The following is a 22,621-nucleotide window of genomic DNA, read 5'->3' as shown; positions in this document are numbered from 1 at the left end:
TCCCCGCTGATTTCCACTAGGACTGGTTCATGGACGTGTTACAGGTCTGGTGTGACAAGTTGCTTGAAGTGCTTGACCTGTCTTGTATTAATGTGTTTAATTGGAGGCATGATTAGATCATGTCTGATAAGCCCCCCCCTTGATTATAAATAGAGAAGCATTTGGCAAGTTTTAATAGAGTGATCCTTATATCAAGCAGTGTTAAAGGACACGCCATGGCTCCTCTGTTACGGACTGAAATAATCTATTTCCTGTGCCTTCCCTTTTCCTAAGTTTTTTAAGTAGGAAGCCTGAGTTTGCCTAGTCTAAAAGCCAGGGTGATGCCAAAAAACCAAACAAACAAAAAAAAACAACAACAAACCTTTAAAACTTAAACTGTTTTTCATCTTCTGTGGTATGGGCTTTGTAGGTCTCTACAGTTGTATCAGAATGGCAGACAAAATATCGATTATGGGAAGTCATGTGCTCCCAGAAAAAGAAGCCTTAAGGCTAGGCTGGGGGAGCGTGAGTCTCTTTCCTCCATACAGGCTTGACTGCAGCATTGATCAGTGCAAACGGCTGACCCCTTTGTAAGCAGGTGGCTTTGGTGGGCTTATTGCCTGCCTTTAGAGCACATGTGTGGAAAAACCTGCGCTCGCTGAGAGCGAGAGAAAGACGTGACACTGGAGTATCTCTTTGTACTAGTGCTCTGTTCCCTGCAGGAATTATGTGTAATTGATCTTATTGTGATCAAGAGGAGAAAGTTTGTTGAATTTGTTACAGCTTGCAAGTTTAGGTATCTCCTCGTCTACCCACAGGTTACTGCTATTCCTTCTTGCCATTTCTCAGGAAAATAAACCTTATCAATGAGTTTCTGCTGTTAGATGTTGTTAAATAGTTAATAGCTACTGGGCAGCACCATGGTTTTCATGATTTTGTGCTGATGTGTCTGATTCAGTTTTGATCTGCCCCTGGAACAGCAAAGATAGAAGTGGAGCCAGGCATTGAAGAGATTTTACCAAATTTAGAGATGAGAAATAACAGAAAAGGCAGTTCTCGTTTCTTACTACTGCTGCAGTGAATGCTGCTCAGAAACTTTGTGCAAATAATGTTGGTGCAGCAACACTAAAGAAGTTGAAGGCTAGTTTTTTACAGTGTAGTAAAAGTTAAAAATTGTATTGCTGTTTCCATGCCGAACTTTCCCACCACACATCTAATGTGTTGTACAGACAAGGTGCTAAGTATAGTTTCTTCTGTTGCTCTGTCCATCAGACTGAAGGGGTGGTGTCCACCCTATGGGGCTGCATTAATGGGATGAGGTACGTATGGGGATGTTCACGGGCCAGGCAGCTCTACAGGCTCCTTTTTTTCCCCAGGTGTATTTTGATACTTAATAAAACTGGTTCCTGTTTTCTTGCCTAAACAGTTACTGTTAGGTGAAGCCAGAGGGAAGGGGATGTGTTTTTGGTTGTCACAGGAGCAAAGGAGGGAATGCACTCAGCTTGCCATTGGGAAGTCGTGGACCTGCTGCATCTCCTTGCCTTTTTCAGGAGTTTGTCCTTGGAGGCTTACCAAGGGCTGGTTAGCGAGGCAGCCCTGGCTTTGAAGAAGTAGAGCAGTATTTGTGACACAACCTGTAATAAGCTGAGCTCCGGCAATTGAGCTCACATTTTGAATTAAAGAGCTTGGGTATTGGCAGTTTTCATCCCTTAAGAAAATCTGATCCAGATTGTTGTTTGCCCTGCTTGAGCAGGGGTTGGTCCAGATGATCTCCAGATGATCCTTCCAACCATTCTGTGATCCTTTGACACCACTGGGTGCCTCACCAAACCGAGGGGAGAATTTTAGGGCTTTGTCATCTTTTCAAAACAACATCTTTAAATAGGTAGTATTTTAAAATGAGCATTATATTTAATCCTCTTACAGATGGAGATAATGCCAGTTCTCTCTGGAGAGAGTACAAGAATTTGCCTGAAGGCTGTGAAAATGTTTTTTTTTTTTTTTTTAAACAAAAACAAAAATCACCTTTCAATAATCAATTTGATTTTGATTTGTGCTTTTTTCTTTTTTTAACTATTTCAGTCCAGCTCTTTTATGTAGTTGGTGTTTAACCTGAGCTTAAAGGCTGGGTGGATGTCTGGTTGTGGATCAACCATGATAGCTAATCTAAATCACTGTCTTCTTGTATACTGTGGCCTCTGAAGGTTGTCCCTCTGCATTCTGCAGAGGGTGGCTGAAAGACCTGTGAACCATTTCTTGAACAGCTACAGCTTTCAGTCTGGCACATTAACATAAAGAAAAAAGTTAGCTCCATAGCCCACAGCGATTGCGACCTGCTGGGGTTGAACAGCTGTCCTACAGTAATTTGGTTGCCCCAGCTGTGGATGGGGACAGGGCTAGGTGGTGAAGCTGGAGAGGTGAATTCTTGAGCTGCTCCAGTGCAGTCTGTGTCTTAGTGCCCCAGGTTGCCCATAGTCTGGTTCCAGCGATGTGCTAGCATGGCTGTACAGCCTCGGGTCAGCTGTCTGGGTGGGTGAAGGAAGGATGCTCATGTCCAGCTGTAAGGGGAGTATGCCCTTTTTTTTTTTCCTCAGAGGTGAAACAAAGCCATATACTTAAAGCCATATACTTGTTTTCTCCTTTTCTAGAAAAAAGAGTTCTATTGCATCTATTGTGTTTGGCCTTCCCTTTTGAACTCTGGACACTTACATTTATTCTTCACTTCTGTTTGCCCAGTGTTTAATAATACCTTTTCTACTTTCCCTGATATGGCTCTTTCTCCCTTGAATTCCATCTCTGGCCTCAAAGTTATTTGCCTGTTTATATAGGGAGAGCAGATATGTATGTAAATGGACGTTGCCTTTGCCATTGTAATATGATCTTCAAAGGCTTGGACTGCAGTCACTTGGCTGCATTCTTTACATCAAACGTTTCTCGTAGCAAGTTGCTGCCAACAGAGTGCTGCGAGGGCCCAATCCTGCTAATTGCCTTCTGCTCCCTCTGAACTAATGCAGCTTGTATGCATAAAACAGCCATCAAGTTGGAGTTGTGGGGTGCTTACCCTGTTACACTTTACATTTTTGTCTTTACTGATGTAATCTGAAAGTGAGCATCAGTTCTTAACTTCTTGTGACCATCCGGTGGGCGTTGAAACACAGAAGCTGGTAGTGATGGAGGAGAGTTAGCTGGGTTCCAGCCCAGCTTGAAAATGGGGTGGCGTAGAAGTTCAACCTTTGTAAAGGTGGTTTCTGAATGCGAGGCACTGCTACCTCTGCACTACTGTGGAATCTGCGGTACCAGTTTGTTTTTTTTTTTCCCTTACTGCCTGTTTTGCAGCCTCCCCAGAGGAGGGGATGTGCTGGCTGAACAAATCCCCTCCTCCAGAAGAGAGGGGGATAGCTCTGCCAACAGCACCCTTCCCGTGTGTAAAACGCTCAGGTGTGGAGTGGTGAAGCCTCAAGTGGGGGCTGTGGTGGGGAAGGAGGTTGCATGCCCCAGGGCCAGGAGAGGAGTGCACGGAGGGGGCTTCTCAGGGAGAGAGGACACTGCCAGTTGTGAGCAGAGTGGGAGCAGTCTATCAGTGCATATCACAGCCCTGACCAGAGCATGAAACCCTCGATGGAGAGGACATACACCCCTACGAGAGCAAATCAGAAAGTCAGTGAAGTGAGCATGTGCTCCTATCACAGCTTTCTCTTGTCTCACAGTCCAAAAGCTTTTTGGTGATTCTTCTCACATTTCAGGGGTGTGAAAGGATACTGAAGGATTTCTGTATCTTTTTTTTCTTTCTCACTGACACAAAATGATGTCAAAGGTGTTTTTTTTTTTTTTAAATCTTTAAGCCTGTCATATGGATAACAGCATTGTTGTGCAGAATTGAGACTGAGCTCTGAAATACTTGCATGTTTCCACTCAGTAAGTCAAGAATGCCACAGCTAACAGCAGGAGTGGGGAGAGTTTAACTAGGGAAAGTGTGTTAGTTAGTCACATAACTCGGTCATATTCACTGCTGAACTCTCTGTGTTGTCATATCAGTTGTTAGAAATGAAGCAAAGCAAGGAAAGCGCTGTCCTAGGGCAGTTGCATGCGTAACTTAGAGCTGAATAGATCTAAATGGTTAAAAAGGGGTTCTCTGCTAGAGAGGAGGAGGGGAGAGTAAGAGTGCATTCCCAAAAAAGTACATTCCCAAAATAAAAAGCTTACATCATGGACCTCTTCAGCTTTCCCACACTTCTTTCCTAATTATTGTCCTACAGGACAGCTGATCTATTTCAAACAGGAAGCTGTTTACAGATAACACTTGCAACTGTGTTGTCTGATTTGTTGAACTGTCGAAAAGCAAAAGACAACCTCTTTTCAAATTAAAAACTGTCAGACTTCTGTAAACAGCAGCAATGAGGTTCATCTGTGCAGTGTCCCTGCAGGCACAGAGTGTTCTGCAGTTCCCATTTTCTCAGCAACCATAAGGTAAGAGGCTTTTATGCTTTCGCTCTCTAGAAACAGAGGAAGAAAGGTTGGATGTTTGTTAGGGGGCTGTCTTGTAAGCAGCAAAATGATTGGCAATGGCTGCATAGTAGGGGAAGGTAAGGGGAATAACAGCTTGCTCTGTTCTAGCAGATAATGTGGGACCTTTCTGTCTGAGACACCCATGTGGGTTAGATTGCAGAATTCCTGGTCAGTGTGAGATTTGTATATAAAACGTTCAAATGCCATTGAAGGAGCTCATTCCTTTCTTTGGGCAACAAAGGATGAAGTGGTATTTTAATTTTTCATGCAATGGAAAGTTAATGCAGCTTATTAAGGGGCTATGATTCCTGGTAATACATGACTGATATCTCAGTTTAATTTTGGAAGTGCTCAGTACTTTTCTCCATCCTTCTGCTTCTATTCCTAAGTGGCTGGCTATTTTCTACTTTACAAAGTGAGCTTTTAATACAGCTGGAAGGCAGAGAATACAGACTGACATTGCAGAAGTGAAGCAGATGACAGCGGATCCAGTAAGGGCTAGAATTATACCAGTGGGTAATTAAGAGTAAGCTTAGTTAAAACTAAATCAAGTTGGTAGCAGTAGTATACAGGACTGTCTAATGAAAATTAGGGTTTTGTAAAGACAGAAAACGATCTAAATGAGCTGGACGATGAGAGTAAGCCACAGTTCAGTAACCAGAAGGCCACATGCCTGCTTTTCAGTTATGGGATAAGAAAACTTAGGATTCATAAAAGGAATTAAGAATTTCCATTCTGACCTCTGTGCATACATACTTGTGCTCAACTAGAGAAATTCAGGAGGGGGATTCTTTTCTGACAAAATCAAGTGACTTTGGAAAACTGAAATACACAGCTTCACTTGCCATACTGTGAAACAGAGAGACTCTTGGCTGGAAATACTACAGCTTTTATATTTGGGTAGTGAAAAATTTTAGGGATACATTAGGAAACTATTGTCCTATGTTTCTGTTTTCGAAAATGAGATCTCACATTTTTGGACATTTCATGTTTATATGATCATTTAAGGCAGAATCATGATATTTTAAGGCATTATAGTGACTGAAGAATATGAAACAAACGCTGAAGAATATGAAACAAACGCTGATTTAAAGTTCTTACTCATGAGAATAATGTTAGGATGTCTTTGTCTGTGACAACTTGTTAGACGTATCCATAATACTTTTTACTGTTTCTGCTGATTGTTGCAACATAAATAAGGTATGTAGATATTGTAAATAAGTAACACTTCCAAGCTGACTCCTCTTAAAATTGTTAGGACTGTCTTTCACAAAATTCTTGCATGCATTCTTTAAAACGAAATTAATACAGGAAAGAATATGTGACTTAAATTCATAGTCAAAAAGGCATTTAAAACATGGCATATTCCTACAGTCAGTGGAGAATTGCACAGTAACTTATAAATTGTGCATCATGATGATGAGTGTTGTTTCTCTGATTAATTTTGAATGATTTTACTCTATTTCAAAAGCTCCATTTAGTCAGCTTCAGGGCTACCCAAAAAATCTCGATTGAGAATCATTTTGAAGTGGGAAGGCCCTTGACAAAGCAGCTTTTTTTAGGAGAAGTGTCAGCTTTCCAGGGTAGTTTAGTTCTTTTGTCAAAGTATTTTGGCTGAAAACCAGAAGAATTTAGCCAAAAATATACTCACAGTGTCTCCTGGGAACTGTAGTTTGTGCTTTGCACTGCATTTCACTACTGGCTGGACTTCCCGGCTGAACCATGCTTCCCGTAAGGCCCTGTGCCCAGGGACTCTGTGTGATTTCCCTTGATGCAAGCAGCACTGTGCTGTATTTTGGGAAGTGCGCTCCAGTGAAAGAGGCTGGTAAGGAATGAGGTGTAGGAAAAGCCCCTCCGATTGCTAGTAGATAATCGACAGCTAGTTTAAAGCTTGAATGCCTTGCTCTAGTTTGTGTGTGAGCCCCATACCACCCAGTTTGTTGTGGGCCTTGAAAGCGTGACCTGTCGGGAGGGTTAGGTGTGTCAGCAGGAGGCTCAAAACCCTTCTGTTGTTTCCATCCGCACAAAAGGCCATACAAGGGAGAAAGCATTTAAAAATGCTTCTGAAACTTTATTGGTGTTTCTGCCAACTTTTGTGCCAGAAGTGTTCCATTTTATATACTTGGAACTGCAAGCTGCAAATACACAGTATGACGGGATTTTGGGAGCGAGGTAAACTGTGAAGGAGTCGAGAGGAAAACCTCCTAGGAGCTCGAGGCTTTTGGAAGTGGTGGTTCTTAAAATCCAGCGAGGTCTTGTCTCACCTGTCTAAATGCCTGTTAAAACAAATCTTGGCCTGGATGATATGCCCTTAGGTGCTTAAGATGTCTGTAGGCAAGAAGAGAACTGAAGCTGCTCGAGTTCTTCATTGCTGGACCAGTCTCTTACTTGCTTATTAGGATCCAAGGATTCTTATCTGTTGTGACTATTTGGATGATGCTTCCTCCGAACTGCATCAGGAAACCGATTAGGATGTCCATATGGCATCACCTCGAGGGAGGTGATTGTCCCCTTCTGCTCAGCCCTGGTGAGGCCCCACTTGGAGTGCTGCATCCAGGTCTGGAGCCCCAGCACAAGAAGGATGTGGAGCTGTTAGAGTGGGTCCAGAGGAGGCCCACGAAGATGATCAAGGGGCTGGAGCAGCTCTCCTATGAAGAAAGGCTGAAAGAGCTGTGACTGTTCAGATTACAGAAGAGAAAGCTCTGAGGTGACCTCATCGCAGCCTTTCAGTACTTCAAGGAGTCTTATAAAAAGGATGGAGAAGGACTCTTTACTTGGGTAGATAACGATAGGACAAGGGGGAATGGTTTTAAGATTAGAGGTCAGAAGAAAGTTTTTCACTCAGAGGGTGGTGAGGCACTGGAACAGGTTGCCCAGAGAAGCTGGGGATGCCCCGTTCCTGGAGGTGTTCAACACCAGGTTAGATGAGGTCTTGAGCAACCTGATCTAGTGGGTGGCATCTCTGCCCATGGCAGAGGGTTGGAACTAGATGATTCCTGAGGTCCCTTCCAACCCAGGCCATTCTATGAAGGCATTCTAGAGACCAGAGCAGAGTAGTAAGGCAGATAGTGAGAAGTTTGAGGTATTATTATGTCGGTTTCTTCCTACACTGAATAAAGCACCTGAGTAAAATATGGGCATGGACAAACTATTTCCAAAGCTGCAGGTGAGGCACCTGGCTGCAGCCCAAGAACCCACGGTGTTCATGTGCTGAAGTGCTCTACAGAGTGAAAGGAGGAGAGTGAAGTGCTGAAGAAAGTGACTCACCTCAGCCAGCAGGAAAACACTTGTGAGAGTTCCTCCAGAATTCCTGCCACTGGATGTGGGAATGGACAAATGTGCTGTCCGTAGTGCCAAGTGCCTGTGAGAACTTGGGCTCCAGAAGCTGAAACGTTTTGAAGGTGTGTGGCCTGTTGTCCTTCTGGCACAGAGACTTCAGAAACTGGCTGAAAATAGTTCTTGGAAAGCTGAGTGCTGACACCCAGCTTCTGTGTAATCTACTGGCCAGGAGTGGGGATATGCATGTAGTTCATTCCACTGCTTCAGTGCCCATCTCCTATCTGCTGGAACAGTGCCCTTGTCACCAGCCTGACAAAACTACAGGTGCATCCTCTTATGACAGAACTGTTTGGAGAATGAGGTTTGGGGTGATTTGGTTGAACTTGGGAAGAGGCCACATGTGTGGATCCAGTGGTAGTGTTGCAACTGAGTTAAGCAGGTTGGTCTCTTTTTTTTTTTTTTAATGAAGAATGGGGCTAAAGTGTGGAGAATGGAAAGGGTAACTACTTCAGTTCTTGGCTGCTCTTTGGGTGGGGGGCATTGAAGAATAAAGCTGTCCATAGTTGTGCTTAGGTTCCAGGTATCTATCTTTATTGGTCTGGTTTTAAGCATGGATGCAAGGAGACTGACTCAAGTTGCTCCAGAGAAGGTTTAGATTGAACATGAGGAAGAGCTTATTCACAGAGAGTGTGGTCAAGCATTGGAACAGGCTGCCCAGGGGAGTGATTGAGTCCCTATCCCTGAAGGTATTTAAGAGACCTCTGGATATAGCACTAAGCAACATGGCTTATTATTAGGACTCAGTAGGTCAGGTTGATGGTTGGACTTGATGATCTTGAAGGTCTTTTCCAACTGAGATTTTATGGCTCACTGTAACTTTTGATGCTGTTAGTATGATTCACTAATTGTGTGATAATAAGCACAGATAATAAGAAATCCTATTGATAGCTCTCTAAGATGTTCAGTTTAATTTGTTCAGTTATTTTCAGGTTTAGTTGCAGGTCCCTCTAAATTATTCTGTGGTGAGGGTGGTGGTGATTTTAGCATGTATTGGAACTTGCTGATAAAAGTCATGCATTTAATTGTCTCTAGTGGACCCCTTAGATATAGTCTCCATATAGATATAGGCCTCCAAGAGACCATGGATCATGAATTGATTTGGTCTCCATCTGGTCTGAATGCTGGGGACAGTCTGCCAGTGTTGTCCATGCTGCAAGGGCTGAACAGCAAAGCTTGTGTGAAGTAGTACTTCTCTTGATAAAGAAAACATCATGAAGAAAGACTGAAGTGTTCATAAATCATTCACCTTCACTAAAGAAGGCACCAGAATAACTCACATCCATTTTAAAAGGATTCACAAGCATATCTTTCTTTAAATAACTCCGATGTAATCTATAGTCTTTGGTGTACGAGAATTAAGTAGAGACAAGAAAGTGTGGAAGCTGTAGCAAGGACATAATATATGTTAGACTTTTTGATTGTCATCAGAGACACCTATAATATAGATCACCTATTGTTTGGCATTTAAAACAAAAGTCTTTCAAAAAAAGCCCATACCCAACTATATATGATGTGAATGAACTGGCAATGTTGGATGGCATGGTAATTATGACTAGTCAAAATACAAACACCAGACCAGACTAGAAATTATTGAAAACTTAGCACAGGAAGCAACAAAAAGATACCTTATTTCACAGGAAAAGAATAATGTCTCAGAGGGGTGTCGATGAGAAACTAGATCCCTGATGGCTGACTGGTTAGTGGAGCCAGGGACAAGAAATCTTAGGGAAACAGATGCTGGGAACTCTTGGTAGAGCAAGAGAAGCACTGCTCGTGTGTGCTCTCAGCAGCATCCACAGACACATTTGCACTGTTTCTCTAGTTGTGCAGTGCACTCACAATTCAAAACCAATTGAGAGATGGATGACCATAGCAAGAGCTGTGTTACAAGCTGTAGCTGAAAAGAAATCTTTCAGTGGTTTTCTTTCTTTGCTGTTTAATATCTTCCCATCAGAATTGCCTTTCTTGTAATTTTGGTATGCCAAAAACTCTATTCACTCTCTGCTTTCCTTTCTTTTTTTAATAAATGTTATATAAAAGTCATGAATATATTAACATTAAACAGTTCAAAATTAGTTTGAAATCATTAGACAACACACACAACAATTTCACCATGTCTGCTCCATGAGTAATTCTGAACGTTATTCTAAAGCTTAAATCTTTAGGGTTTTCAGTATCTTTTTTTTCTTTGGCCTTTCAAGGACTGCCCTTGAAAATTCAAGGCAGATTTCTTCATGTAGTATTCACATATGGTCTTTGCTTGTTTTGTTGATAAATGGCAGAGAAGAACCTGATTTATTTGAAGTCTTTATGATGTTCTTCTTAGGTAGAATGTGCGAATTTCCATCAGTTTCCAAATATCTTCTTGTCCTGAGTACCATGTCTCCAGAATTATTCAGGTTGGATTATTTAAATTTAAACTCTGAAAATCAGATGTGGAGGCAACCATATAATCTTCACAAGATCTGTGGAGATGGGTAAATGAGCTATATTCCAGGAGTGCCTTAAATGACCATTGATTTTTATTTTTTATTTTTTTTCACAAACTGTATACACTGCTACCTCTTCTGCGTTGCTTCAGGTATAATGGGATCTTAGTATGCTGCTGAAGGAGCGCTCTCTATAAATCCTAGGGAGGTTTCATTGTTAACTTGAATCCCTTCCACCTGAAAAGAGGACGGTTGGGCATTCCATGCCTTGCAAATCCCTAGTTTAGTTTCTGGATGGCACGTGTTAAAATTGTATAAGCAACACTAAATTGCAATGACCAGAGAAGATGCTATCTTAGCTCCAACAGAGTGTACCTCCTGGCCTGTAAAATGAATCTGGTGGCACTTAATGCCAGAGTCTCTCAGGTTCTTTAATGGCTCTGGTAATAACTTTCTTTATAGTCTTCTAAGCAACTCTCTTTTTAAGCGTGTATTTGCCCATTTACACTGAGTTTACATGTGACTGCATTCACATTTTTCCTTGACTTTAGGAGTAATGATGTTAAATGTCACAATTAGTGTCGTGCACATGAAGTTTCTGATATGTTCAGAGTTGATTCTTGCATTCCTTTTTGGCAGCACTAAATAACTTTGTGGCAGGTCTCATTTTGTTGTTGTTATTTATCCTTCCTTTGCTTATGTCAACTGGCAGGTGCTGGGATTTCAGCCAGAACAAGGTTAATGCAGTTTTTAACGCTTCTGAAGCCTTTTCTTTAGCTGTTAGCTGCAGAATCAGAGCTGTAGCATTACTTTCTGCTCTTCTAAGTGTCCTATAAATGCTAAGCATATACACGCTGAGGCATCTGAAAGTTCAAGTGATCATAGCTGATGTGCAGCTTCTTAATGTGTGCAAATTACGTCTGGTCATGTTCTGGCTGTGTGAAGATGCAGCTGTGGCTATTGTTGGAGAATTTGAATGATCTTGGAGGTCTTTTCCAACCTTAATGATTCTATGAATTTGCTGAGCACCAAAGCAGGTGGAGATGCCAGCAGTTATCACTTACTTAATGGGGCTTGTTATATTCTTCCTTAGAAACATATATTATTAAAATAAAGGAATCACTCAGGGCAGTTGGTTAGATTAAAGGAAATTAATGAAAAAAATCCCAAAGGGAGTTGTCATCCTCAGGAGTCTTGGCAGCAGAAGCATCTTGGCATATGGATAAGTAACACCTCCAGTTTAAATGGCCTTGTTTGCAAATTGTTCTACAATTTGTCTGCTTCTTTCTGAATTAAAATTTCTTTCTCAAAATGAGACCGGATTGTTAAAAGCACTTCAAACTGCATGCAACCACTTGTATTTTTTCTTAATTCTTTGAGTCTTTTAGGCCAGTGCATTGTACATAGCAAAGGACTCCAAATGTGCGTGCTATGGTAAGAAAGCTGCTCTGGAAAATACTTTCCCACTGAAGATCTTCTTTAAGCTGGCTACCATTTGATATGTCTTCTAAGTAGGATCTTGACTGTTGCCAATGATATGGAATGAGTGGCCAAATCTGCTGTAGCATCCTCATGTAAGAATATGTTTTATCTTCTGAGAACTTTGTTAATATGTAGTCATCTGCAATAATCACGTGTCTTTGCATATGCTTTTATGAAATTACATCAGATCCATATGAACTTGTTTGTTTTCCCTCCACCGTTTCACTTCTATTGCTATTTCTATATGGATATATTGTTGATATTGCATTGACACTGCCCCATTTCAAATGCAAGATTTTGATCATGCATGCTTATGTGCCATGGTGTTTTGTTATGCTGAGGATATCTTTCTGAGAAGCATGTCCCTGTCATTTGAGGATAATACTCCTGGATCACTTCCATGACACTTGGTGGCTTGCATGCTACTGCAAAATGTCTCATCCTGTATCTCCTAAGCTCTGTATCTTTTGCTAGATATTAGTTTCCACTGCAGCCTGGTATTTTGCCATATCTTTCATCCTTTTACAAATATTCCCACTCCTTAATTATCTTCCCACTTTTTTTTTTTCCCTGTTCTGGAGAATTTAGTCCCATTACTACTTTCACTTACATATCTTTCTGTTTTCTGGCATGCGAGGGCACAGTTTTATAACACACTGAAGGCTACCTCAACTCCTGCCAAGAGTGTTTCTTTCCCTGGCTGGCAACATTCTTCATGGGAGTGGATGGCCATTTTTACCCTCACCGGGAGCCAAGCAACTAAATCAACTGAAAAATAACATTACAGAAAGAGGAATAGTTTTCTGCTGGCTTAGCACGCTGTGCTAGCTCAACGTGGGATCAGATGGCTATTGGTGACAGTATGAAGAAGGGGAGGGTAACGTGTGACTGCAGCAGGGGAGCCAGACTCCTGTGTTACTCCTCATGTAGATGGGCTTAGCTAATGGTGACAGTGGGATTCCCCTCACCTAACTTTACATACCTATGAGGCTGGGAAATGAATGCATGCCTCTAGAGAGCCAATTACCTGATCTATTTTAGGAAGAAATGAATTGTCATAGATAGGTGCCTTTCTCTGACTTGATTATATAGGGAGCTCAGGATGATTTTTCTCACACTTACAATCTAAGCCAGAACGAATGAATCCCACCCAAGGGTCTGCCTGTAATTTCTGCAAGGTAGAGCTCTGGATCTAAGCAAAGCTGTCCTGATAAATAGGCATCCCTTAATGCCAGCGGTGTTCTGTCCCATAGCTCACTTTTCTGAGATGCTGCGCTTGGAGCATTCAGAAAGACTGAGCAGCAGTCAAGTGGCTTTCCTTGATCCTAGAATCTCCTTTAAGTTGAGCGGATGTGATATCTAATGCATGAGAAAATGGGGGCTAAAACTGCTTCTGCTCTTTCGGAGGAACAGAAAGCAAACCTTTCTCCAATCCATGAGTGCTCTGGGATGGTGCCGTCTCTGTCCTTTCTCTGCCATTGTCCTCAGGTTAGGCCTCCCACATTTTTCACTAGTGCCTTTTATTCCTTCTGCTAGTAGGAGGAACATCTTATCTCTATTCTTTACTTCTCCTATAGTCTCATTATTATGTACTTTAATTAGATTTTGTCCTCTGTCTAGACATTCCTGACCCTGTATCAATACATGAGTGTTCTTCCTTCACTGCTTTCTGTTATGTCTCACAATAGACTCATTTTCCTTTTCTTTTAAGCCCAGTGTCCTACTGCTAGGCTTGAGTTGCCTTCAAGCAGGCTTATTCTCTGCTTGCCTTCCATTTTTTAATCTGGTGTGCCTGACCGTACCCTGATTTCACCTGTAGCATCCATCCAGTGTGAGCATTACTCTCCTGAGGAGCTGGAGCTGTGGACTTACATCCTTCTTGGTTAAGGCTGTTCCAGAGCTGGCATTTCTCACCTTTTGGATCAATACTTGAGTAGCATTTCTGCTGTGGAAAAGGCACATACTGCTGTTGGTGTGTTGGGGAGGTTGAGGGGTCTTTTTGTCTGGTCCCCGCACCTCAGAGGATTTAGCTGGGGATCTGGGAACACCCTCCCCAGATTAAGTTTGCATTGAGAGCCTTTCCAGCACCCTCAAGAAGTCAATGGTCAGGCCCATCTGGAAAAATTCTAGGCGCCTGGAGGGCTAGAACATGTTGGAACGAGTAAGTTGGTTGAACAGGCATTAAACACTTAAATATTGCACAAATACGCCAACTTGTGCAGCCAGACCTATGCTTCTGTGGATGTGGAGTGTTGAAAAGAGGTGCCCTAAAGCTTCAGAAATGAGATGAAAAATGCATATGTAAACAATATGTATTCATTTATGTAAGGGAATGTTTCCTGCAGTGTTTTCTAGATTATTCAGTGATTCTCAGTGACTCCGTGGTGTTTTAGTTCCTACAGTAATGTGTGTGGAGATAGCATCAGGTTTTCTTGTGGATGCTTGAAAGGAGTGGGACTGAACTGAGACAGTTTAGGCATGGGTTCCTAAAAGTACTGACACCTATATTTGAACCCCCATATTTTGGATTTGGGGGTGATTAGGAATACTGATAATTTGATCTGACATATTTCAAGCATGACACCCAAAATCACAAACTACTTCTCCTAATTATAGCAAGGCTATTGCAGAGAGATTGTATAATGGGTGATTTTAATTAAAACCTTGTGGGAGACATTTTTGTTTAGCGTTTCTAGTTATTTCTGGCAAATACTTCACACAGAAAATTCTACAGGAATATTACTTGTTACCACCCAACACACCACAGAGAACTGCTGTGAGATGTTTGACACTCAGGACAAGAAATCATGAGGGTCCCATCTCCCTCTACTTGTAGGTTTTGAAAAGGTACTTGCCTCCTGGCACCAGTCTTTCTCTCACCCTTGCTGAAGCCCTGATTTTATATTTTCAGCACAGATGATGGTAAGTCAATTCTGCCATAAACTCGTTGACTTCAGCAGAACTACATCAGGAACAAATTTGTCTCACAACTTTTAAAAACATTATTCTCAATGAAAAGTGAGGCAACTATTCCTACATGTGACAAGGGCACCTACATGGTGCAGTCAGAACTAATAGTCCCTTACACCTCACAAACACTGGCTGAGGAAATAGCTCTATTGAGCCAGAATTAAGTGCACTTTAGGGAGTAACCGATGACTTCCCATCAGTTAGACTTTTAGGTAATGTTAGCTTTTCGTCAGCTTAGACTCACTCTTTTGTCCTCTGCAGCAAACCTTGCTGTTCTTCAGCATCACCAGTACCTGAAATTTGTTACTGCTTTATGCCACTCCATGCTCCATAGGTTTCACAGAGACTTTGTAACCACAGCAGTTATGATCCCCATTTCCACAATCCTACAGCATTAACATTTAGGTATTTTTTTCTTCTTTCAAGCTCATTGCTTTAACCTTTAAATCAACACATTGCAGCATTGCAGGGCTTTAAAGTTAAACAGTGGATGATCATTTTAGCATTTAAACATTACCACTGATTCTGATTTCGTATTTTGGCTAAAGAGTGAACTCTTGATTACCCAAGGTAATGAATGCATGGGGGAGCTGGGAGGACAAATGAGAGAACACTTAGATAAAGTAAGGACATTGGTACACAAAACATCTGTAGGTTAGAGTTATCAGCGAGGCTGTAATGGAGAAAGAAAAGGTCAGTGGCACAGGTTTCATCTCCAGGGTGAAAGACATCCTCTCTAGGGGATGATACATAGCCTTCGGGCTAAGTGCTGGAAAGCAGCCTGCATGCACGTGGCTGGAGGCTTGTCAGTTCTGCCACCTCCTGCTTCTCCCAAAAACCTACCTCTGTTGTTACCTTTGTAATCCTGGCAGGTAACTTTATTTAATTATTTTTTAATCTGTCTTATATTTTTTCAAAGTGGTTGAAACAGTGCGAGGTGTGTGTCAGCTTGACATCTCAATGGCATTGCTTTATGGGGATGCCTGTTTGGATGTTTGAGGATGCACAGGCTGCCAGCTAGGTCTGGGAGGTGTCGGGAGGTGGGTGTAACAGACTTGGGAAGTCAGGGAAATGAAAACTGCTGAAAGCTGTCAATTAAACTGTAGCACTGACTCAAAATCATCCCTCAAGTGTCATTGTATTGCTTCCAGCCACAGGCTGCTTCTGCAGACTTGCATGTCTGTCTGTAGCAGGAAATATAGTCAACTCAGGATGCAGATAAATCAGCTCAGATCCCTGAGAATGGAGCATAATTATGTTTTTTAAATTTTATTCTCTATAACTCAAGAGAAAATAAGTCAGTAAAATAAAAACAAATCAAAGAAGAATTAAAATAATAACCTTAAAGAAGAATTGTGTAGGATTATAGAGGACTATAGTCTTTTGTTGTTGGCCAGCTAAGCATTAATGCCAGTGAGCATCATTTTCCTTCTGCATTTTTCAGTGACTTGGATTCAGCTAGGCAGAACACCTGTGTTGCTGCTTCTAGGTCCAAACTAACCAAGTTCAGTAAGCCACTGGCCCTTGTAGAGCAGCTGCTGGCATTTGCAGGGTCCTCACACTTGAGCCTTTTGCTGGCTGAAGTGGTGTCGAAGCTTTCCATTCACAGCAGGGTGGTTCAAGGAGTACCCAGTTCCAGCTGTCCTGGCTGGCCCCAGAATTTTTTCTAGCAAGCCTCTGGTGTGCTCTGCCTCAGGTGTTCCCCAGTGCTCTCTCAAGGATTTGAAAGAACTTGAAATCCGGTTCCATAAATCTCATCTCTCAGTAACCCAGGCAGATTCCCCAAAGCTGCTGTCTCCAAAGTTGTTATGAAATTGTTGTTCTTAAAGGTGTGTTGCTAACTTATTTTTTTTAATGGAAAATCATGTAAATGCTTCCTGTTCCTCCTCCTCCTCTTTTTTTTCAAAGCTTTCCACTTGCTCTGATTTAATGACCACCATTATAGATTCTGTAAATTTGACTCAACCCATGCATAGAAAAATTGTGGGTGCCCCATCCCTGGGAGTGTTCAAGGCCAGGCTGGATGGGGCTTTGAGCAACCTGGTCTGGTGGGAGGTGTCCCTGCCCATGGCAGGGGGGTTGGAACTGGGTGATCTTTAAAGTCCCTTCCAACCCAAACCATTCAATGATAGTGTGTGTGAAAGTGTTCATACTTCTACAAGTGCTGGGTTTCTTCCTGATATTGGTTATTCCAATGCTGAAGAAATCCCCAAAACAAGGACTGAGATGGTGTTTGAAAAACACACTGGCACCCTTTTCTGAGGACTACTTTCAGTGGGCTTTAATTTTCTAAATGGCTTTATGAGTCTGGGTCTGAAAGGACTTGAAGATAAGGTAGAAAGACAAGGAATTTTCTAGGACTTTAAAATGAAAGGTACTTCTGTAGTACATACACAGAGATCAAACTTTTATTTCAACCATGTAAGGCCATTTTAGCTGCGGAAGAGAAGGCTTCTTCTTAAAGCAGGAAAGGAAAAGGTGGAAAAAGTGTTATCCACAGTGTTTCTGGTTTGATTTCTAGTACTAATTTGTCCCTTTACTGCAGCTGCCGACTCTATAAAAGTGTTTAATCTGCAGCCTCTTCAGAGATTTCCTATGCTACTGACTCTTTTCAGACCGAGGTAATTTTCTGAGTGTTCACATGGGGCCCGGGTGTTGTGGCCTGCCCAAAACCAAGGAGCTGTTTTCTAAAATGGTTCCCTCGAGGTTGTGCTGTGACAGTCCATTTTCTGTGTGAGTCGGAGAGTCAGACTATCATGGGGGAGCGTGAGGTGCATCCCTGGTATCTCTGGGGTTTGTAAACTCTGTAGGAGCAGCAGCAGGGGATGGTGAATGGGATGTTTCATGTGATGAGAAAATCCTTCGTTTTTGGCTGCTGAGCAGAACCACCAAGCAGCCCTGCCAGTTCTCTGCTGCTCGATGCCTGTCTCATGCCTAAGCTGCGTAGGAGTTTGCAAAGGCAGATGAATATTTAACATACCCTGAGGCTTTGATCTTTCAGTTGTAGTCTGGGTACGTTTGAAGCGTCATAAAATGTAACTGGCTGAGGTGGTTCTGCTTTTATATCCACTGATGCAGAGACTGGAGCACCCTCCTAATTTCAATTCCTTCTATCTCAGGCCGTTTCATTCCCCTCTCCTATTCATCTGTCAAGAATCCTTATCACCCGGCTGCTGGATGCTCGTGCTGAAACTGCACAGATTTTCAGGCTTTCAGCTGAGTACCTGGACTGCTTGGTTTGAAAGCCTTTGTCTGATCTTCTTCTGGCTCCCAAGGTGCCTCAGCTTCAGGGAAAGGTGGGATGTCCTGCAGGCTGGCCACCAGCCATGCTCTTGGGCTGTGGGGCTGTAGCTGTGGGCTGAGGCAGGACCCACGTCCCCCGTTTCTGCAATATGGTTATGGTACAGGATGGTCCCATTGCCTACCCTCGAAGGTGGCCCCTGCTGATAAATACCTATGTTCAGGTGTTGGAAGGCGACTTCTAGCCATGAGTTGCTGCCAATACTCCTGGCTGGCTGAGGCAGTGACAACTCCATGCCTTCCCCTGTAAGGAGTGGTGGTCCCTAACTCGGCATTGCAAAGCCTCTTCTTGTACAGCCCCCCTCACTTTCAAGTCTTCCAGCACTGACATTTAAGTGCTGAAGCCCTCACTAAGTCTAGCCCTACCAGACACTGAAGGGAAGACCTTGAGAAACATCCAGAAAGGGACCTTGGGGTGTTGGTTGACAGCAGGCTCAACAGGAGCCAGCAGTGTGCCCTTGCAGCCAAGAGGACAAACTGCATTTTGGGGTGCATTAAACACAATGTAGACAGCTGGTCTAAAGAGGTGATTCTCCCACTGTATTTAGCATTGGTGTGGCCTCACCTTGATTATTGTGTACAGTTCTGGTCTCCAAATATAAAAAGTTAAAGTTAGCCATGAAGAGGTCGGGCAGTGGGACTTGATCTTTGAAGATCCCTTCCAGCTATTGGTCCAGGATGGTCCCATTCCCCATCCCTCAAAGGTGGCTCCTGCTGATAAACACGTTGAGGTGTTGGAAAGAGTCTATTCTACCAACTCTACCTCTCCTAACATTTCCTCTTGGCTATTTTTTGTCTCTCTCTCTTTCACTTGCTGTCTTGTGAATCATGGACATGTCAAATAGAGCCATGACCATCCACTGTGGATATTGTGAGCCCCTCTAAGCTGTCAAGTTCACTAAGATATAGTGCCTTCTACCTGTGGGTTGGGATCTCCTCTTGGGGAAATGTGGCTGGATTCAAACCTAACGTATTTGAAGTAATCCAATATGCACATGAAGGCATTTGGGAGAAGAGTGCTATCACAGTGATATGATGTGGGCAGTGGTTTGCATAACCTTAGCAAAGAGCCATCAGGTGGCCAGTGACCTGACCTGGTTTCTGGCAGGCAGGGCTGGCTTTGTAGGTGGGCAAAGAAGGCAACCTCTATGACAGCAGAGAACAGCAGCACAGCAAATATTTTCCTGCTGGTTTTGTCTGTCAGAGCCATGGAGAACTGGGCTGGTTGCTGCTTCTCCATGGCACTAGAAGTTTTGTATCCAATATTGATATTTCCATTATCTTTATTTCTTTTTTTCCTCCCTTCTGCTATTTGTTTTCTCAGGTCCATCTTTATTATATACCTTCTCCTTCAGCTCTGGTTCCTCATCCTTGGGGTAGAAAAATCCAATTTTGCTTGTGGTCTTGGGAAGCCGCGAGTGATATTGCTGCAGTTGTGACAAAACTTAATGTGGCCTAAATATTCGAGCAGCCCATGCTGAGGTTTGTACTTCCGTGGGTTTGTGTGCTCCTAGCAATACCTGAGCTAGGTATTTTAAAGCTGATTTAGATACGTATGCATGAGCTGCAGTCATCTTACTTACGGCAGCATAAGCAAAATTTTGGGAGCTGAGCACTCTTGAAGGGGAAAGAAATACCGTAAACATCTGTATATGTGTGAGTGTTGTCCCTCCAGAGCCTACACCGTAACACCTTGAGCTATGAGAAGAGACTTTTGTAAATGGCATTAGTATTTAGCAATCTGGCAGGAATGTTGTGAGGGTACAAAATACATCTCTTGTAAGATTGCCTGTTTTATAATCTGCTAGACTAAAAGCTAATATAAAACTGAAGCAGAAGCCTTAAAAATAAAATTGTTACACTGCAGCTTATTGGAATCTTTTTTTTTTTTTTTTTTTTGAGGGGCACATTCTCCTGGGTCTCTTGACCCACAAACTCTTCCCAGGTCTGTGCATACATCCTGTCTTTTTCAGGCCTGATCCCCCTCTTGCACCTTGCTCTCTCTTGGAGGGAAAGCTGGTGAAGACTTGGGTCACAAGGGGCTCACAGCGTACTCTGCTGTGCCCAGATCTGGGTGACCAGTAACCAAGAATTTCAGGGTGCGTTGTGGACCACCCTTGCCCTTCAGTACAGAGGTAGCATCAGATGGTGTGGTGAGAGCATTGTGAGGGAGAGCAACCTACCCTGTAATTCATGCTACGCCCTCCCTATGTGAGGAGGGAGATGAAATCTGTTCCCAGCTGACTCCTTTGCTGTGGTCCAGTTGTGTTATCTCCTAGAGGATAATGGAAACACAAAATGGACAGCAATTCAGGGGACTAACTTATTCCTGCAGCTCCAAATTCGTTTACTTACCATTGCTGCTGACACATCCACGAAACATTATAGAGGGGATGGTGGAATTTAAAATCAGAGCAAGGAATAGAATGGGCAAAATGGTATTTTGCTGCACGTGGAGGGCAGCTTGCCTTCCTCTTGCTCCATCCCTTATGTTTTGATATTTGCTTCAACAGCTCCCTCTCACCCTGAAGCTCCTTGTTCTCCCGTTGCTGCTGAAGGGCACTTATTCCTTCAGACCACCCCCAAAATAACAGATCCACCCTTCTAGACCCCAGCATGCTGGGATGTACAGCCCTGTGTACTGTTCCTACCCTTACCCTTATCTAACCCTACTATGTGAAGGAAAAAAGAAAGTGGAGAGTAATACAGGCCAATCTTGTTCTAGATGTAAAATGCCCACAGCTCTGTCAGGGCTATAAAAACTGATCCATGGATACTTTGTCTTGACACCCTGATATGACTTCTAGCTTGTTTGTGCAGTACAAAACCTTGGTGAAAGAACGACTGGAAAAACATCAGAAGTACATAAATAACGCTTTTGTCAAAGGGTATTTCTGTAGACCTCCTAAATATCAGCTTTTCATGGTCTTTTCACACAAATTCCATTTCTGTACTGTTGTTTTCAAGAGATCTTTTCACAGCCTAATATCAGGCAAGTCATTTTACTTGTAAGCTTAGATGAGGGTATGTTTCAGGGGTGAATCTTTTCAGGATTTATTGAAGGCTCTGATGTAACTTCATTGCATGATGTAGTGAAATATTATCTCCCTCCCACTCTTGCTGAGTTACAAGAGGGCTATTGTGTCAGACAATTTGCTGGGCACAATTTCAGTGCTCAGGCAGATGGGAAGAGAAATTTCAGGCCTTTAGGTTGGTCTCATCACCTACTGAATTGCCTCTTTAGAGCACTATGTACTCCTTCTAAGTGACAACTTAGTACTGACATCTTTCAATGCAAGTCCGTATACTAGATTTTCTCCTTTGACACTTCCAGATCCCTGCCTACAATGAAAAATAGCGAACAGAGTTGCCTGTCATTGTCTTTACTTGATCTTCTCCTTCTTAATTAAATTTACTCTGAGCTTTATCTTGGTCTAGCACTGAAACAAACTGCTGAATGCATTGCTACATATTTTACATATGTTTGTGGCACATGCAACCTGCTTGGAGGACCTGCATACATCCTTCTCATGCTGTGTGGGTTATGGCACACAAAAATATATTGTATTTGTAGTAGGCTGCTGCGTATGTTCAGAAACTGCTGAAAGTCTTTGGAATTCTTATAACTGTTTATTCATTCTTTTGTTTAGGAGTCAGTGACCTGTAAGTGCTCATTATGAAGAGAGATCTGGTTTTCTTGGTGAGTCTAATTAGCCTTGCCTTCCTGTCACTGCTAAGGTCTGGATATCCTCAACATATTGCAGAGGACTCCTGCTCTGTTCAAATCCTTGTCCCAGGCCTCAAAGGTAATGTGGAAGTCTACTCCATCATTCAAATACTAATCCATTTTTTCTAACAGGCTAATTTGCACCACTGACAGCTTCTTACAGAGACAAAGAAGGTGTCTTTCTTATTTGTCCAGTTTGTAGCCTCCTTATACATGGAGTTTTAAGGTCCTTAAGATGAACTTAAGTCTGTTAAAATTAACATGGCTTAGAGAACGCATGCCAAAGTTTCCCAAACTTGCTTCTGATCTTTAATGTTTGTTCCTCTGATACTCTGCCTAGTTGTTTTCTCTGTGTTTATGCACACAACTGGTGCACATACACAGAAAAACATACTGTAAAATCAGGCTGTATGTTATACCTGGAGAGGTTTTCATTGCCATTTTGCTATGTACTAAGGGAAGTATTCTGTATTTTCTACTCTTAAACTTGTCTTCCTTTGGGCTAAATTTCCATTGATTTTAAATGCCCAAGTACCTTTTAGCAGGAATAAAAAATTAAAATTAGTCTTTTGGCATTTCTATAGTTTCCATGGAGAAAAGCACCATTTTCACAAATTATGCCCCCAAAATATGGCATAATAAATTATTGATCTTTCCATAGTAAAACATGTACTAAAGTGCCTTGGATAGGAAATCAGCATCTGGGAAGAATTTAGCATTTTAAAGCAAAAGCATCCATTACAGCGTGAAATCCCAGCCCCGTTATTGTAGTCAATAACTGTAATGTACATTTTGGAGGCTATGGTATTTCTACTGGAGGGTAATGTTCTAGTCGGGAAGAACAGCTCTCGCCTGTTACATCCAAATCTTCTGAGTTTGACTAAGACTT

The 22,621-nt window shown here is 42.4% G+C and overlaps 1 protein-coding gene across 3 annotated transcripts in view; it reads left to right on the top strand.

Annotated features, from left to right (window-relative positions):
* Positions 1-3,347: 3,347 nt before the first annotated feature.
* The window catches only part of COLEC11 (collectin subfamily member 11), a 39,396-nt gene continuing 20,122 nt past the window's right edge, over positions 3,348-22,621 (top strand). Inside the window, exons 1-2 of one of the 3 annotated variants that reach the window (XM_040552401.1) lie at positions 3,348-4,446; positions 21,656-21,811. In XM_040552401.1, the coding sequence (XP_040408335.1) occupies positions 21,682-21,811 (130 nt within the window). In that variant the 5' untranslated portion in view covers positions 3,348-4,446; positions 21,656-21,681. Of the gene's footprint in view, positions 4,447-14,503; positions 14,658-21,655; positions 21,812-22,621 lie in introns of those variants that run through there. The other 2 variants (XM_040552403.1, XM_040552402.1) reach the window with 2 other exon arrangements.

The sequence above is a fragment of the Cygnus olor genome, chromosome 3, assembly GCF_009769625.2.
Source record: "Cygnus olor isolate bCygOlo1 chromosome 3, bCygOlo1.pri.v2, whole genome shotgun sequence".
NCBI lineage: Eukaryota > Metazoa > Chordata > Aves > Anseriformes > Anatidae > Cygnus > Cygnus olor.
Note: the sequence above shows the minus strand (reverse complement) of the source record. Positions and strands in the feature narration are given on the sequence as shown.